Source organism: Anser cygnoides, chromosome 8 (assembly GCF_040182565.1).
Source record: "Anser cygnoides isolate HZ-2024a breed goose chromosome 8, Taihu_goose_T2T_genome, whole genome shotgun sequence".
Taxonomy (NCBI): Eukaryota; Metazoa; Chordata; class Aves; order Anseriformes; family Anatidae; genus Anser; species Anser cygnoides.
In genome coordinates this window covers 13469677-13484204 of record NC_089880.1, presented here as the reverse complement: position 1 = coordinate 13484204, position 14528 = coordinate 13469677, and the positions used below count along the sequence as shown (strand labels likewise).

Sequence of the window (14528 nt, the reverse complement as noted above, 5' to 3'; positions counted from 1 at the left end):
AACAGTTTCTGAAGCACTGGATCAGAGGGTTATGTCAAACACTTCAGTACAATGTCTGTCAAAACTGATTTGTGGAATTCAGCCTTGAAAACCAGTCCTTGGCTTCAGGTTTTCCATGATTTTCTTCTCTTAATGGCATCTATTCTTTCCTCCATACCTCGGAAAAACAAAAAAACAAACAAAAAAAACTTCTACAGATTAATTCACTCCTGAATGGCCACTTTAGAAGAGGAACCAAAAAAAAAAAAAAAAAAAAAAAAAAAAGCCCCATAAATCCATAAATCAACAAGCAAGCTGACATTCCTCAATTTCATAAATTAGGTGTTAGTATCTGGCACCCTTTCATTTAAAGAAAGTTGCTTTTCAAACACGGAGTGGCTGAATCCTGCCTCGGGCTCTATCTTTTATAAGACACCTAGAGGAAAACGCTGACTCTTCCACTCACAATCTTTCCACCACTGAAAGATTGTCAGTGCATTTTATTTTTCCTCCTCTGAGAAATCTCAGTGCTTGAATGAGACCTGGGAATATACAATTATTATTATTATTATTTTTAGTACACTGACTCAGTAACGGTGGTGAGACACATTTCGGTATACTTTTCCCTTTGAGCACCTCCGGTAGAAATAACTCAGGAAAGCCATTCCAAGCCTTCTCCACAAGAGCACCGACTGTCATCAAAGCTCCCCCTGCCCGCGGCAGGGTGCCAAGAAAGACTTCAACAATCGCAAAAAGCCTGTTTGGGTCGCTTCGACACGGCCGCGGCGGGCCAGGAGCCGCTCCCTCAGCTACCGCCGGGGCGCTGCCTCAGGGAGCAGCTAACGGTCGCCAACGGCCGCTAACGGTCGCTACCCTGCCGTGCCCCGCGCCGTGCCCGCGCCCCTCCCGTTCCGTCCGGCCGGCGGAAGGTGGCGGCGGGCTCCCGGAGGAAGGGGAGGAGGCAGCCGACGCCATTTCCGCGGGGCGGGAGGCCGGAAGGTTCCAGAGGGGCCGCGGAGCCGCCGCTAGGGAGGCGCAGCGCCGCGCAGCACCGCTCGCGACATGGCCGCCGCGCGCGAGGAGGTGAGCGGGCGCCTCCATCCCCCCGCCGGCCGCGGGCCCCGGGCGTGCCGAGCCGCCGAGCACGGGGAGAGGGCACCCGCGGGGGCAGCGGGGTGGGCAAGTTAAAGTATTGGTGGCCGAGGGGCGAGGAGCAGGCGGCCTCGTGCTTAGCAGGGCGTGGAGGGGTGGGCGGCTGCTGGGCTGGGAAATCTGAGGCTGCTGCACCCGGTAGGCTTGGAGGTGCTATAAAGAGCTCAGCGGTGAACCTGGGTTAAAAAGGAGGGTGTAACTCATGCGTGTTGTGGTCTCTTGTGTGCAAACCAGTTGCAGAAAGATTTGGAAGAGGTTAAAGAATTGCTTGTGAAAGCCACGAGGAAGCGGGTTCGTGATGTGCTGGTGGCAGAAAAGCACAAGCTAGAGCTAGAAATCAAGAATCAGCCTCTACCAAAGCCGAAAGATGTGGTAGAAGAAGAAAAGTCATCACTAGGAGGGTACACGGTGAAAATAAACAATTACGGTAGGTTTACTTTTCTTAATGCTTTTTACAGCTTAGGCATCTCCCTGAAGAGAAGCCTAGGTGGCATTAGTGTGAGTTACAGTTACCATTTAGTGCTATAGAGAAGTTTTCGCAAATGTTAATTTCATACTGGAGACCTTACTTTAAAAGCTTCTGTGTGCTTCCTGTGCTGTCCCAACCATGGTACACGTTAATTCTGCTTGTGTGATAGTTGTTCTGTACTGGTGGAATGTCTTAAGGGTCCCTGGTGTATCAGCTAGTATTTTTCCATTGCCTAACACTTAGTAAGAATTAAAGAGTGAGCTTTGGCTTCTCTGCTTGTCATATAGGTGAAAGGAGAAGGAATTGCTCAAGATACTTGCTGTGCAGGGGAAAAGTGGGTCATGAAAACTGCAGCAAAACCAGATCTCTACCTCTGACTCCCCCCTGCGCATACAGGGTTGCTGTCCTTTTACCCGAGTTGATACATGGCTTTTCACAAAATTTAGAAAAGTTAGGGAACAGGGCTATGTGTGGACCTCCTTTTGCTCTTGAATTATTCCTGTCTAATTCACGTCTATCCCTTGTTTCTCTCAAGATTGTTTTAACAAGGCATAGGTCGTGGTCATTGTGGGGATGTTAGAATGGAATGTGTGAAGTTTATGGATGGAAGCTAGACCTTAATCTTTTTCACTTGCAGGTTGGGATCAGTCAGATAAGTTTATTAAGATTTACATCTCTTTAAATGGAGTTCAGAAGCTTCCAGCTGAGAATGTGCAGGTGAATTTCACAGAGAGGTGAGTTGATCTTGTTGCACTATGCCATCAGGAGAGCACTGTTGAAGAAAGTTATTTGCAATGCAGGAATGTGTTTTGTTGAGTGCTGTTCTGGGTCAGCCATGCCCAATGCTTCCCCCCTCTTCCCCCTTCTATTTATCTACTTAGCACGTACCCTTAAGTATAGTCCTCCTTAAAGCATTTTTTTTCCTTTAATTTAAAAATGTTTGTTATATCTCATTGTGCTTGACAGGGTATGTAGTGTTAGCCCTGTTTTTTGATGGTAATAGAACTGAAATGTTGATTAAATAAATCTGCCTTTCCAAGGTTGTAGGAGGCCAGTGAGATAAAAAGAACCCTAACGATTTGTTGTGAAGTCTGAGTAGGTCCTTTTCAGTACTCAGTATTAAATCTAATTGAAGATTTGGAAACCTTGAGTAGAAAGTAATTCAAGCCAGGTGAAGTGCCCAAGAAATAAACATGCTAAAGGGCTTTCAGACACTGTTTTTGGTGGCAGGGTAGAACAGTCTTCCACCAGCTGGAATATTTTTATGCCTTCCCTCCCCCCACCTTCTGGTTCCAGGTCGTTTGATCTTCTAGTTAAGAATCTGAATGGGAAGAACTACACCATGACCTTCAACAACCTCCTGAAACCCATCTCTGTGGAAGGCAGCTCTAGGAAGGTCAGTGCATCCCATCTGTTACAGATCTTTAGGCCCCTTACACAGTACCGTGTTTGCTGACTAGTTTAAGAGGTTCAGCGCTAACCTTCAGTCTATAAAGTGTCTAACCATTTGTCTATAAAGTGTCTTCCCTATGAACACGATCCGTAACAATCTGTAGTTGTCACAATTGTGGAATCGATCTCTGGAGACCATGAGCTTCTACCCCAAAAGATCATGAATAGATACTATAGACTTTTCTAAATAGCTTTCCAACAGGATTTCAGAAATAATTAAGCAGAAAATTCCACTAAGCATCTATTTGTGTTCTTTGCAATTTTAGAGTAGATTGGAGGCTTGACAGCAGACTGAAAGCCTGGGTAGCTTAAAGAGGTACAATGCCCAAAACAGTGTCTAAAACTAGCTCTGGCTTTCTTAGGGGTGCATTGCTCAGCATTGAACACCAGCAACGCTTCACTGCTGATGACTGCAACTGGTAATGCTGTTCTTACTCTGCTACTTGTAGCACCTTTGAACCAAAGCCCATTATTGAACTAAATAATAGTTCAATTTGAAATTGCTCTAAAACTAGGCTAGTGTAAAACTAAAACAACTGAAATAAGTGAGAGTGATGTGCCAGTGATTTTTAATACGGTGTGAAAACAAGCAGTGGTCGTTTTGCTTTCTGAATTAAGCCAAAGCTCAAGCAGAACTTTGTTTGCTGTGGCATGCAGAGGTTTTGTAAAAATAAGGTCAGGGTTGCAATTAAACAGTCTTTGCTTTTAACTTGCAGACATACTGCAAGATTAAGCAATGCCCTTAAACTAGTTTCTTACCCTTGGAAAAATGAGTTGAGAAAGCATCTACCAAAACATGGTTTTCTAAAAACTCTTGTAAATATAGTCACCAGACAATCCTGGATACATTTAGTATCCTAAAAATTACTGAATGGTGCTTTTACAGCACTGTATGTTCTTCTCTACCATAGAATTAGTACTATGCTATAGTGTCAGTATTATAATACTGTGCTAGTATTACATCAATCATGCCATCTAATCCCTCCACCGTGAGGTTATGACTTGGTGCCCTGAAGCTGAATAGATACTGTAACTTCTATGTATTACCTAAAATCAATAGCAGAAATAAACGTTTCAGGAATTTGCAGGGATAGAAAGAGGCTTACGTCATAAGCTCATCTTATTCATTGTGATTGTAACTATTATCCTTTATTAAGTATTCTAAACTCATGTCTTGCTGTTCTCCATACAGATAAAGACGGACACAGTCCTTGTGATGTGTAGGAAGAAGCGGGAGGAAAAATGGGAATGTCTTACTCAAGTGGAAAAAGAAAGTAAAGAGAAAGAGTAAGTGTCTCTGCACTCCTCTATCTCATCTTCTGTTAATTGTTTCCCAAATTGCTTCCCAAATTTCAACTCTTCTCTTGCCTGTGTAGTCAAACTGAGAACTGCTGCTCTAGGGGATAAGGCCATAAGGTATTTGAGAATCATTGGGTTAGTATATATACAATTACTTCTTTTGGTGCACTTCTAGTGCGCTCTTTTTGTGGAGGGAGGTGCACTTTGAGCAGCTGTCTGCCACTCTTCTACTGAGTTATTGCTAATGATGAACGTTGCATCATTGGAAATGTGATAGATAAGACCTGCAGTGAAAGTGCTAGAGATAATTAACCAAATAAAGAGTCAGTTATATCTTGCTGGCTGCATTCCTTTCAAGAACTGCTCTAGTGAGATTGACCGTTTTTAAGCTAAGTATATATTCCCTGCAGCTACGCTGGTCAAAATAATTTTTTGTCATATGTGTTTGAAGTGCCTGCACAAAAACCCCAGTATCCTTCTGGCAAAACAGGTTTTTGCTTACCTGGATCATTGTACGAAATCTCAAGCTAATTTAGATTACTTTGCTTCAAGTGCTTGGGATCCTACATGCAGCTTAGGCGCTGGATATGAAAGGGTGATAAACTACAGCAGGAGACACCTGCAGACTGGATACTTTTTTTAATATATCTAAATAGAAAATTTTGTGTATAATACTTTTATATTGTTTTGCAATAAACACATTTTTCATCCAAAGAAGTGTGTGTACCCACCTTGAAGTGTGGAAGCACTCACTTTTGAGACACTTAGGCCTGCCAATGACTAATCACTTTGTGTATCTCTGTAGGGTGACTTGCTTAAACTGATTAGTCCTAGCTAACCAGAGCAAAACTATTTTCCCATCCCAAAAAACAGCATTGGAGATCAGGAGAAGATCAATTTGACTACTGATACGCGTTGCTGGAGGGACTGGGTCATTTTATTTAATGTCTTGTGCAGAGAAGTACCATATGCTGCCCAGCCTGTCAGGACTAATACTGCTGCCATATTCAAAGGCTAGGAGGTTTACAGTATGACAAGCTACTTTCTGAAAGTGGTCAGGACTTTGAGGCTCGTAGCTAGCCCCATACTTGGGTAACTTGCTCCCTCTGCTGTTTTATTGTCATCTGCATGTTTTTCAGGTAGCCTGCAGCTATGCTAGTTACTACCTATGTTGGCACGTTCTGGGTCTGTTATGTTCGGGTACTGCTCTGTAGGATTAATTCTGGGTGGTGCTTCAAGGGTCGTGTTCATTGCAAAATGCTTCCTGTTATCCTTAATGGGACAGCTCGAAGTGGACTTGCACTTACTCTGAGTGGACCCTTAAGGATTCTCTCTCTTTATGTGGTGGCAGGTGTGACTGAAGACTTCCACAGTCTAAGACTTTGCCAAAGCAAAATCTTGTTACCAAAATGTTTCTAACAAATATTAGTATTTGGTTTTTGCAGAGAATTGTTAGATATGCCTCATATTCTTGTATGTATCCATCTTGCAGGAAGGCTGCCTATGACACCTCAGATCCTAGTGAAGGGCTTATGAACCTTTTAAAAAAGATGTATGCAGAAGGGGATGATGAAATGAAGCGCACCATCAACAAGGCCTGGGTTGAAAGCAGAGAAAAGCAATCCAAAGGAGACATACCAATGGATATTTGAAAGTACTCTAAGGGCCGCCTTAATATTGATCTTCCATGTGAGACTCACTGTGCTGCAAAGATCATTGTTTACACAACCTTCTTCCAAGCAAAGACAGTCATTTTCCATTTCAGGTTGGAGAAAATATTTAAATAAAATAGCTTATAAAGCATTTCCTTCAGTCAAGTGGCTCACCATCTCCTGAAGAGTGGAGCGTAGGTAAATCCTTACCCCTCCCTGAAAAAGCATCTCAGATGAGCGGAGTCTTTTCTGAAACTGAGACCAGAATGTAAAAGAAAAGGAATCCTAACCTAAGATGGGTCAAGGCCTCTCTGTTGCAAGAGACAATGGTACCCATCTGGTTACTGGGACTAGTGTCACGCTAACTGCCGGGGTGGGTTTTTTGATTACATGTGGGAAAGTATGTTGAACAGTAAAACGCGGTAAGTGCTGAAGAAAGTAGAACCACTATCTCAAGACAGTGCACTTGCTAGTAGAGCAGAAAAAAAATACGTTTATGATGTGGTATTAAAATTGATCGATTACTTAGAAATTAACTACTGCCTGTTTAGCCTCTTACGGCTTTTGAAAATGAAAACAGCTCTTAAACCTCTGTGCTAATTCTGACCTCCTTGGGGTGTCTTTGAGGTGGCATCAGTCACAGGAGAGCAGTGAGCTGCTGATGCTAGCTAGTGAGTTCACCCTGGCTCTAGCAGTACATAATGAAAAGAGACAAGCTTCATTATCTCCTATCAACTTTGAAGAGTTTTAAGGTAACAGAGTAAGTAGTATACTAAGATAGCTTATGCTCCTAAATTTGACAAAATTGAAGGTGATGGGTTGCTCTTAACGTGCTGCCTGTGTCTTCCATCTGATGGTAGTACGACTTGGCCTATTTAATTGCAGCCTCTCCCTGCTACTGCGAGGGACAGAGTAGCCATTTCCTCTTTATTGCCCTGCTTTGAAGAAGAGTACATGGCAAACATGAACTTAGCAGCAGGCTTGGTTGGGGTTACTGTTTCCTTCCTGCTTCCTTCTCATGTCTTTCCCGAGGACAAATTTATTTGATGTTACTTGCCAAATTAATCAAGCCATTACTCTCCTATTGTGGTCTGGACTTAACTGCTACCTTGTAATTAAAGAACTGGACCAAGCTCTGCACTGTAAGTAGGAGAGGAATATTAGCATGTTGTAGTTTCTAACAGGTCCTTTATCCACTCTGTTTGTACATGTATTAAGTTTGCATAGCAAGAGTATCTAAACCTAAGGCCATGTTTTATTTTTCAGTTCATGCTCCTTGTTCATGGTGGAATACTACTTTGCCCTGTTCTGCAGTTTCACTTATGCTTTTACCCAAATTACCATCGTGAACACGATCGTATGGTGACAAAAAAAGTGCTTAAATGAGCCTATGCTGTATGTCTTTATTTCTGATGTTGCCCATATCACAACCCACAGATTAGTTCTGCAACAGTGATTTTTTTCTCCTCTCATAATAAAACTGCCTTTCACACAGACCAGCTTAGTACAGTTATCAGCTGATTGACAAAAAGCAGCATACCAGTCACAATCTAGTAAATGCATTTAATGAATTAGCATGGCTCTTCCTTCTGTATCAGTTTGATGCTGGGCTCATACACAGGACAGTCCTGAACCCACAAAGTGAGCTTGTGTGTTTTCTGCCTCAATGTACATCCATGCAGTGATCTACCACATGGCCCTCTGTATCCCAGACATCTGAGCATGATCAGCAAAATGGCGGAAAATGATTCTGCTCAGCCTCCAACGCCTCTTCACCCCCCGAGGGCGCGATGTCAGGACACACCTATTTCGGATTCTCACAGGGCAGCTGTCCCGTGGCAATGCAGCAATCTCTTTATCAGCCACTTCCTAAAACAGAAGACCACAGCACAGAGTTTAACTATGTTCCCTGGGAATATGAGGTCTTATTTCCAGACCTCAAAGCTGAGCTGTAAAATAGGTATCACCACATGCTACCCTTACCTCATCAGTATGCTTGACCTTTTGATAGTAAACTTCCTCTTGCCCTTCCTTCTGGGCATCCTAACAGTGAATGTAAGATGATCTACAGGGAGGCCTAAAATTTAAACTTACTACAAACTGAACAAGCTCAAGCCAAAAGTAAAAGCTGAAACAAACTGAACAACCTCAAGCCAAGTAAAAATAGGGTGGGCTAGTCCTTTAAGTTGAATTGAATTTAAATCCATTTCTTGTTAACTGCCTTGCTATGTAATATACTTTGATGTCAATAAAAGGGATTTCACACTTCAACAGGTGCTACAGGCAGAGAAGGACAAGTCAAAGTGTCTCTGTTCTAATGAGAAGGCTAATTCTAATGAGAATGTTCTTTCTCTGTACAAAAGAGCAAAAATAGTTTTCAGAAAGCACCAGGTCACAGCAACTGGAATTTCAGAACAAATATGTTCAGCCAGGAAATGCAGTCTAAAAGAAGATGCTCGAGGTTAGGTAAGCGTCTTAACTGTAGCACTCCTAATATGCTAAATTTTTAATGACAGAAGGGCTTAAAGAATCCTGTGGTAGGAAACCATGGTGGTTAAATGAAGGTCTGATGCTGGACTACAAAAACTCCCATTATGTTGCAGGAGTGCTGAAAAGCGATGTCAGGCTATCTTGTAAGGGGATCCTTGCCTTCAAAAGAGGACAGGATCAAGAGAGCAGCCACGTGACTTTCAACTTTAGTAAAGGCAAGGTCAGTGGGACTTTTTGTCTTGGAACATTCTGCAGTTACTGCTTTTGATGTCCCATCGTGCACCTTACTTGTGTATATGCCTGTATACGTAACAATTTATCTGGTAGGGCCAAACACTCACAGTATTTTTTTCAGCCTTCTTAATTCCTAGGATTTTTATTAAGAAAGTAGCCTATGCTTTCAGAGAACTCATAGCTTCTTCTTTTAAGATGTTAAATTTGGAGTCCAAATAACATTGTGTAGAGGAGGTAAAAATTACTTTCCTGGAGTTTTTGTTTCATTCTAACTGCTGCTAAAACTGTGACTTCAAAAGGTGACAAAAGCAGCTGAGGAATACCAAAAAAGCCAGTTGCAATCTGGCCCCCCAACCTCAGGAGAACATTCAACACAAACTAGACTTGCCAAGGAGATGGTAAAATCAGTATATAAAAGCAGATTCACATACTTTCTCTCCTAGGACTTTTAAGAATGGAAGTATATCCCCACAACTAGGCATGATCAGACCACATACGTACATGAATGTTTTAAGAGTATTTCAAACACTTGAAAATATTCTTAATGCTTTCTAAGGAAGGCTGACTGCAGGGCAGTGAATACGTATACTTTTAAAAACATCTAACGCCCAGATCTGATGCAAATTTTATGTGCTTCTAACTCATGCAAAAAGCTAAAATTGCCTATTTTTAATTAAATAATGCCAACAAAGCCAGGAGCATGCCCTGTTGTTACCACCTGGTCCAACTGGTCGGTTTTTAAACGCAGCGCCCACAGCTGCACTAGCAGCCATGGAGCACTCACAGCGTGCCCCGCAGGGCCCAGCTGAGGGCAGCGGCCCAGTACCTGCAGCTCCCTGGGCAAGATGGTGTTCTTTCGGATGGCGTTGATCCGCAGCCGCTCGTCAGCGTGCTCGTACGCCAGCCTCCTCCTCTTCACATCACGCAGCATCCTCCAGTCCACGAAGTAGCTCCGCACTTGTCTTGTGCATGGTGAGGGGAGAACCTAATTTAAAAAGAAAACAAAAACAACACCCACACTCGTTTCACTGATTTGCCCAATTCAAGTACGAATTAATCCCGTAAACTTGTATTTGACGGACTTTTCCTAATTCCTTTCTCGCAGTGCAGCTCCTAAGACATTTCGCCTATCACGCGTTTTAGTTCGCAAAAGCCAGCGCGGAATTTATCATCCAGCAGACACAAATAACCTTAATATTGAGCCCCACTCCCCCGCCCCGAGTTGTTCTCAGGTGCTTCCCCCGGAGCCCCACGGGGGCCGTGCCCGCCGCCGCCTCGTCCCGCGGCGCCCTGAGGCGGCGGCCGGGGGCTGGCCGTGGCGCTGACCTGCCGAGCCGCCCGCAGCGCCCAGCGCAGCGCGGCCGCCGCCATCTTGTCGGCACCACGCCTGGGCCCCCGCGAGCGCCGCTAGCGGTCGCTGCCCGGCCTCGCCCTGACTGGAAGCCCGCCCGCAGCCCCCAGGCGCGGTGCTGTCCACCCGCATCGACAGCCTCGGTGGTGCTTGTGAGGGAAGGGAAGTTAAAAACGTGGCTTGTCCGCCCGAAAACTCACAGCAATATGAAGGAGTTGCACTGTAGAGAGCTCTGGATGTTGGCTGTAGCCGCTCCCTGAGGCGAGAGCAGTGCAGGAGTTTGGAGAGGTGGACGCCAGCAGCGGTGGCTGGGATCTGCGCTCAGTCTCTCCTGCTATAGTGAAACAATTTCCTCTGCTTTTCCACCCACAGCGTGGGTGGAAAAAGTAAAGAACCCAAACCACTTCGGAGGGTTGTGTTTTATATGCCAGTGCAGATGTCAGCCTCAGTAATACCTCCTTCATTAGGGTGAATGGGCAGCTTCCACAAAAACCTCTGGACCCGTCTTCCAAAAGGATCAGAGTTTGGAAGAGGAAAGTTTGTAGAAATGACAGGGGGGAGAGTTCCATCAGGAAAATGTGATGCAGTGACATTGAAGCATACACCACATTATGGGATCATTTTCCAGGAAAAATAAAAAATAAAAAAGCAACATAGCTGTCTTGCCTATCACGTTTTTACAAGAGTTTCTGCATCTGCTCGCTTATGTCCTGGGTTTATTCCTGAATTTGTAACAGTGTGTTGCCTTTTCTTTTTCCTTCAGCTCATGAATTTGGGTGACGTTCCATCATTTTGTGGACAAAATTGAACAGTCATGGCCTTCAATAGTGAAAATGTCTGGGATGTTCTGCTTCTGTTGCTCTTCTTAAGTGTTTTATTGTTTCATTAGAGAAACTGTCCTGTTTTAATAAGTGGGACTTTAGCTGGGCAACGTTTAAAACAAGTCTGTGTCCTGATTTTAGGCAGAACATCCATTAAGACTTCAATGTTGAATTCATAATTTTTGAGTACATTTTCAGTTTATAGGAGTTTGCTAGATTCACCAGAAAAATGATATGAAAGAGTAGATTCCTTCACAGTTTATCATGCTGATCGTAGTCTGTCACATATTAGATGCTGGCTGCATTATATGGGCCCTTTCAGCACAATCGGGAAGAAATGGTCAGCTTGGCAGACTAAAGCTGCCTAATTTTATTAGCCACACTGCAGCTGGCCGCAGCAACAAGTTCCACAGTAACTTTCCCACCTAGACTGATGATGCAGGTGATAGCAACCAGTGAAAAGAAGCCATTTTTGAAGCTGATTAAGTGGTTAATTCTCTACAGCCTGCTCAGTTTCTGGCTGCCTTGCCAGCCAGCCTGTTAACTGACCTGAAGGTTTTTGTCCTGTGGATGTGCTCAGCTGATACCACTAATATATGTTACACAGAGAATTAAACTGGCATAGAGGGAAGATGTGTGACTGGCATGGAAACAGGTTTCTGGTTGCAGGGAGAAAGATTCAAGATTTATTCTCTGATGATAATGTGTATATTTCCTATTTCTGCATCTTTCCAGCTGGTAAAATCAATCTGTAGTATATAGGCAGTGAAAATTAATCAAGGAGCCAGATGTGATCAAAGGGTGTTTGTATATTAGACCACATATTCACTTATTTAGTATTTTGTCATATTTTCCTTAGGTGTCTGTGTTATTGTTAGATGGTCTAGATGAGCAAGGAACAGGTAGAGTAGGAGAAGGAGAATTATTATTTCATCCAAAGCTAAAGCCTTTCTCAAGTCTGTATCGCATCAAACAGTGCAATCAGCACCTAACAAGCTGTGGAGGTGGGAAAATGAGGTCCCTTGAAAGAATACCATGTTGAGAAGGGTCTGCTAAAGAAGGTTGAGGAGTAGCAGCAGCTTTGAGTTGTGGTCCCTTTTTGGCAGGATTGCTAGGTGGGATGTGTGTTGGAGCTGGTCACTGTCTAGGGTTAGGGACTGGGTTATGGTTCAAATAAGAATTTGGGTTAGGGCTTGTAGAGAGAAAAGTGCAGATCCGCCGCATGAGTGGGGTTGGGAAGGGTCTGCTGAAGAAGGATGTGTACCCAAAGCTTTGGGTTTTAGGCCCTCTCTGGTGGGATTCCTATCTGGGATGTTTGTTGGAGCTGAACCCTGTCTAGGTTAGGGTCTAGAGAGAGAGAAAGTGCAGAGCTGCTGTGTGAGTGGGTTTGGGAAGGGTCTGCCAAAGAAGGATGAAGTGTACCAAAAGCCTCTTGGTTTTAGGTAGTTTTGGGTCTTTTTGGTGGGCTTTCTGTGTGGGGTGTGTATTGGAGCTAGTCACTGCCTAGGGTTAGGTTTTGGAGAAAGTGCAAAGCTTCCTGGAGAGTTTATGGTGTTTTATTTTAATGCAAGAAAATGTGTTTTACTTCACACCCTGTCCAGCTGTGGCTAAAATCTTCATGTGTATAGATAGTTCTTACCATCTTGAGCTTTTTATGGACAGTTTCTGCTTGCAGAGAAGTAAAGCAACTGGTCAGAGTCCTTGGATGGAGTTTTATCTAAAAACATGTCTGTGTAACACACATGCTTACGATTATCTTCTGGGTACCTTAGTAATAAGAGAAATTCTTCACTCAGAGGACAGTGAGGCACTGGCACAGGCTGCCCAGAAAAGCTGTGGATGCCCCATCCCTGGGGCTACTGTGTTCAAGGCCAGGCTGGATGGGGCTTTGGGCTACCTTGTCTGGTGGGAGATGGCCCTGCCCATGGCAGCAGGGGTGGAACCAGATGATCTCTAAGATCCCTTCCAACCCTCCTATTATGCTATGATAATTGTAATTTTTATTTGAGTATTGCTGTTTTTAAAAAGTGTTATGCTTTTGCTCTTGGTGTTGACTATACATGAATTTCACACCTTTTGTTCTTCAAAATTGTTTTTGAACATGTGGGTCTTCACAGCAGTGCCGAGGAGTTTTCTGCCACGAGTACAGGTCTGGAAGGGCTTTCTGTGTGAGGTGGAGCATAAAATGAATAGGATGAGCTTCTTTCTGCTGGTAGGATAGACTGACACTGAGTGAGGTATCCCTCCCAACCCCCTGAGGCAGTTCCCCAGGCAGTATGTGGGAAGGAAACACCCAGAGACCTTATTGGTTTCTTTAATTTGGAGCATGGGGACTTAAATTCACCGCAGGGAGCAGTGGAGTGGTTTGCAGCTGGGCTGGGAAGAGAAGAGACCTCAGTGAGCTTTCAGCTTGACCAGATTGGCTCCACAAGTTGCGGATACATCAGAAGGGCTCCGTAACGGGCATCTGAAAGTACTTGAAAGGTAAGAGAAGTGTTTTATTTTGTTTTTTAACCTCTGACATTCTTGTTGTTGTTTCTGAATGAAAAATCCATCTGTAGTACATGCCCTCTAAGGGTTTGAAAGCCTTACACAAACATTAACAATCCTATGTTACGGGGATGTATTATTACTGCAAAATGTGTAGTGTATGGAGTAGTAGTTAGTGTCACTCCTGGCTGAAGGGACTGAGGTTTAACATGTTTTCTCTTCCAGGGGTATGAAACCTGCTGAAGGAAATGAGAGTTTCACCATTGGCTTTACTGGAGGCAGGCTTTAACCTACAAATTAGTTATTTTAGAATGTGCATTCCAGGCAGTTTCTATTTTTGGCTCTCATTTCTGTGCGATAGTGATATTCTTAAAAGCCCTTTTGTTCAGCAGGTCTGTCTGGAATTTGATCGCATTTACATGTTATAATTGCAACAAACACTCTTAATGGTTGCTTGATATTTTCTCACCCAAAATCTCTTTCTGTGCTTTCTAATGTACCTTTTCACAGACTCCGTGGTGGAAGTCAAGTCAGTAGAAGGTCTTTACCACATAAAATGAAATAGACTACAGTTTCCAGAATAATACCACTTTATTGTTTATACTGGTTATATATATTATATATATATAAAAGACATTCTGTGGATAAGTACAATTGATTAAATATAGGTGTTACAACATTTTTGAACTATACATGCAACAAAACAAAGAATTGCTTCACAAAAATATAACTGACTTAAGCTGGAAACTATCGTTTTAATGGAAGAGAGCTAGGGAATTTGTTACAAAATGCCCATTTATCCTAACCAGCAAACGTGAAAACACTGTTAAGCCTCTCTGCACTTTCTTTCTAATGAGTATGTACCATTTTGGAAGCAACCTGTCATTCGTGTATGAAGAGTTAGTACACCTTGCTTATCAGACATCGCAAAAGAATTTGCGTAACAGAGTATCTGTTACTCCTCTTGTGTTCCTCAGGAAACCTCCCCTGGCTTTAGGATGGTTAGATGTTCCCGCTGTTCTAACTCAGCAGCTAGGAAACTGCCACCTCATAGGTTTCCAATACTGTGGTACAACTTGGCAGCTTCTGTTCTAGCTCAAGCTTGCAAAATGCTGTGCACAAAAAATAGCGTGATATAC

The 14528-nt window shown here is 43.4% G+C and overlaps 3 protein-coding genes and 1 long non-coding RNA gene across 8 annotated transcripts in view; 2 read left to right on the top strand and 2 right to left on the bottom strand.

Annotated features, from left to right (window-relative positions):
- Position 1: 1 nt before the first annotated feature.
- LOC125183944 (uncharacterized) lies at positions 2 to 757 on the bottom strand. Its single transcript, XR_010833398.1, has 2 exons — positions 567 to 757; positions 2 to 157 (listed from the first exon to the last, which is right to left on the bottom strand). It is a non-coding gene; the product is annotated as an uncharacterized lncRNA (long non-coding RNA).
- Positions 758 to 903: 146 nt separating this feature from the next.
- Positions 904 to 7390, top strand: CACYBP (calcyclin binding protein). Its single transcript, XM_048073436.2, has 6 exons — positions 904 to 1062; positions 1366 to 1558; positions 2238 to 2334; positions 2897 to 2996; positions 4245 to 4339; positions 5844 to 7390. The coding sequence occupies exons 1-6, from the start codon at positions 1042 to 1044 to the stop codon at positions 6001 to 6003; spliced, it is 666 nt and encodes a 221-aa protein (XP_047929393.1). The 5' UTR covers positions 904 to 1041; the 3' UTR covers positions 6004 to 7390.
- A 156-nt stretch (positions 7391 to 7546) lies between these two features.
- On the bottom strand, positions 7547 to 10185 carry MRPS14 (mitochondrial ribosomal protein S14). The gene is made up of 3 exons (XM_048073437.2): positions 10054 to 10185; positions 9554 to 9712; positions 7547 to 7872 (listed from the first exon to the last, which is right to left on the bottom strand). Exons 1-3 carry the CDS (start codon positions 10096 to 10098, stop codon positions 7690 to 7692), a joined length of 387 nt encoding a protein of 128 aa, XP_047929394.2. The 5' UTR covers positions 10099 to 10185; the 3' UTR covers positions 7547 to 7689.
- Positions 10186 to 10228: 43 nt separating this feature from the next.
- Positions 10229 to 14528, top strand: part of TNN (tenascin N) — a 30510-nt gene continuing 26210 nt past the window's right edge. For 2 of the 5 annotated variants that reach the window (XM_013191385.3, XM_067001788.1), the window contains exon 1: positions 10229 to 13383. The gene's annotated coding sequence lies outside the window, so the exon portion shown is untranslated. The remainder of the gene's footprint in view (positions 13384 to 14528) is intronic. The other 3 variants (XM_067001786.1, XM_067001787.1, XM_067001785.1) reach the window with 3 other exon arrangements.

Coding starts and splice junctions, on each gene's coding strand:
- MRPS14 (XM_048073437.2), bottom strand. CDS start 10,098: ATGGCGGCGGCCGCGCTGCGCTGGGCGCTGCGGGCGGCTCGGCAG. Junction 9,713..10,053: donor CGCTGCGGGCGGCTCGGCAG/GTCAGCGCCACG, acceptor TTTTTAAATTAG/GTTCTCCCCTCACCATGCAC. Junction 7,873..9,553: donor TCTTGCCCAGGGAGCTGCAG/GTACTGGGCCGC, acceptor CTTCTGTTTTAG/GAAGTGGCTGATAAAGAGAT.
- CACYBP (XM_048073436.2), top strand. CDS start 1,042: ATGGCCGCCGCGCGCGAGGAG. Junction 2,335..2,896: donor CAGGTGAATTTCACAGAGAG/GTGAGTTGATCT, acceptor TTCTGGTTCCAG/GTCGTTTGATCTTCTAGTTA. Junction 2,997..4,244: donor TGGAAGGCAGCTCTAGGAAG/GTCAGTGCATCC, acceptor TTCTCCATACAG/ATAAAGACGGACACAGTCCT.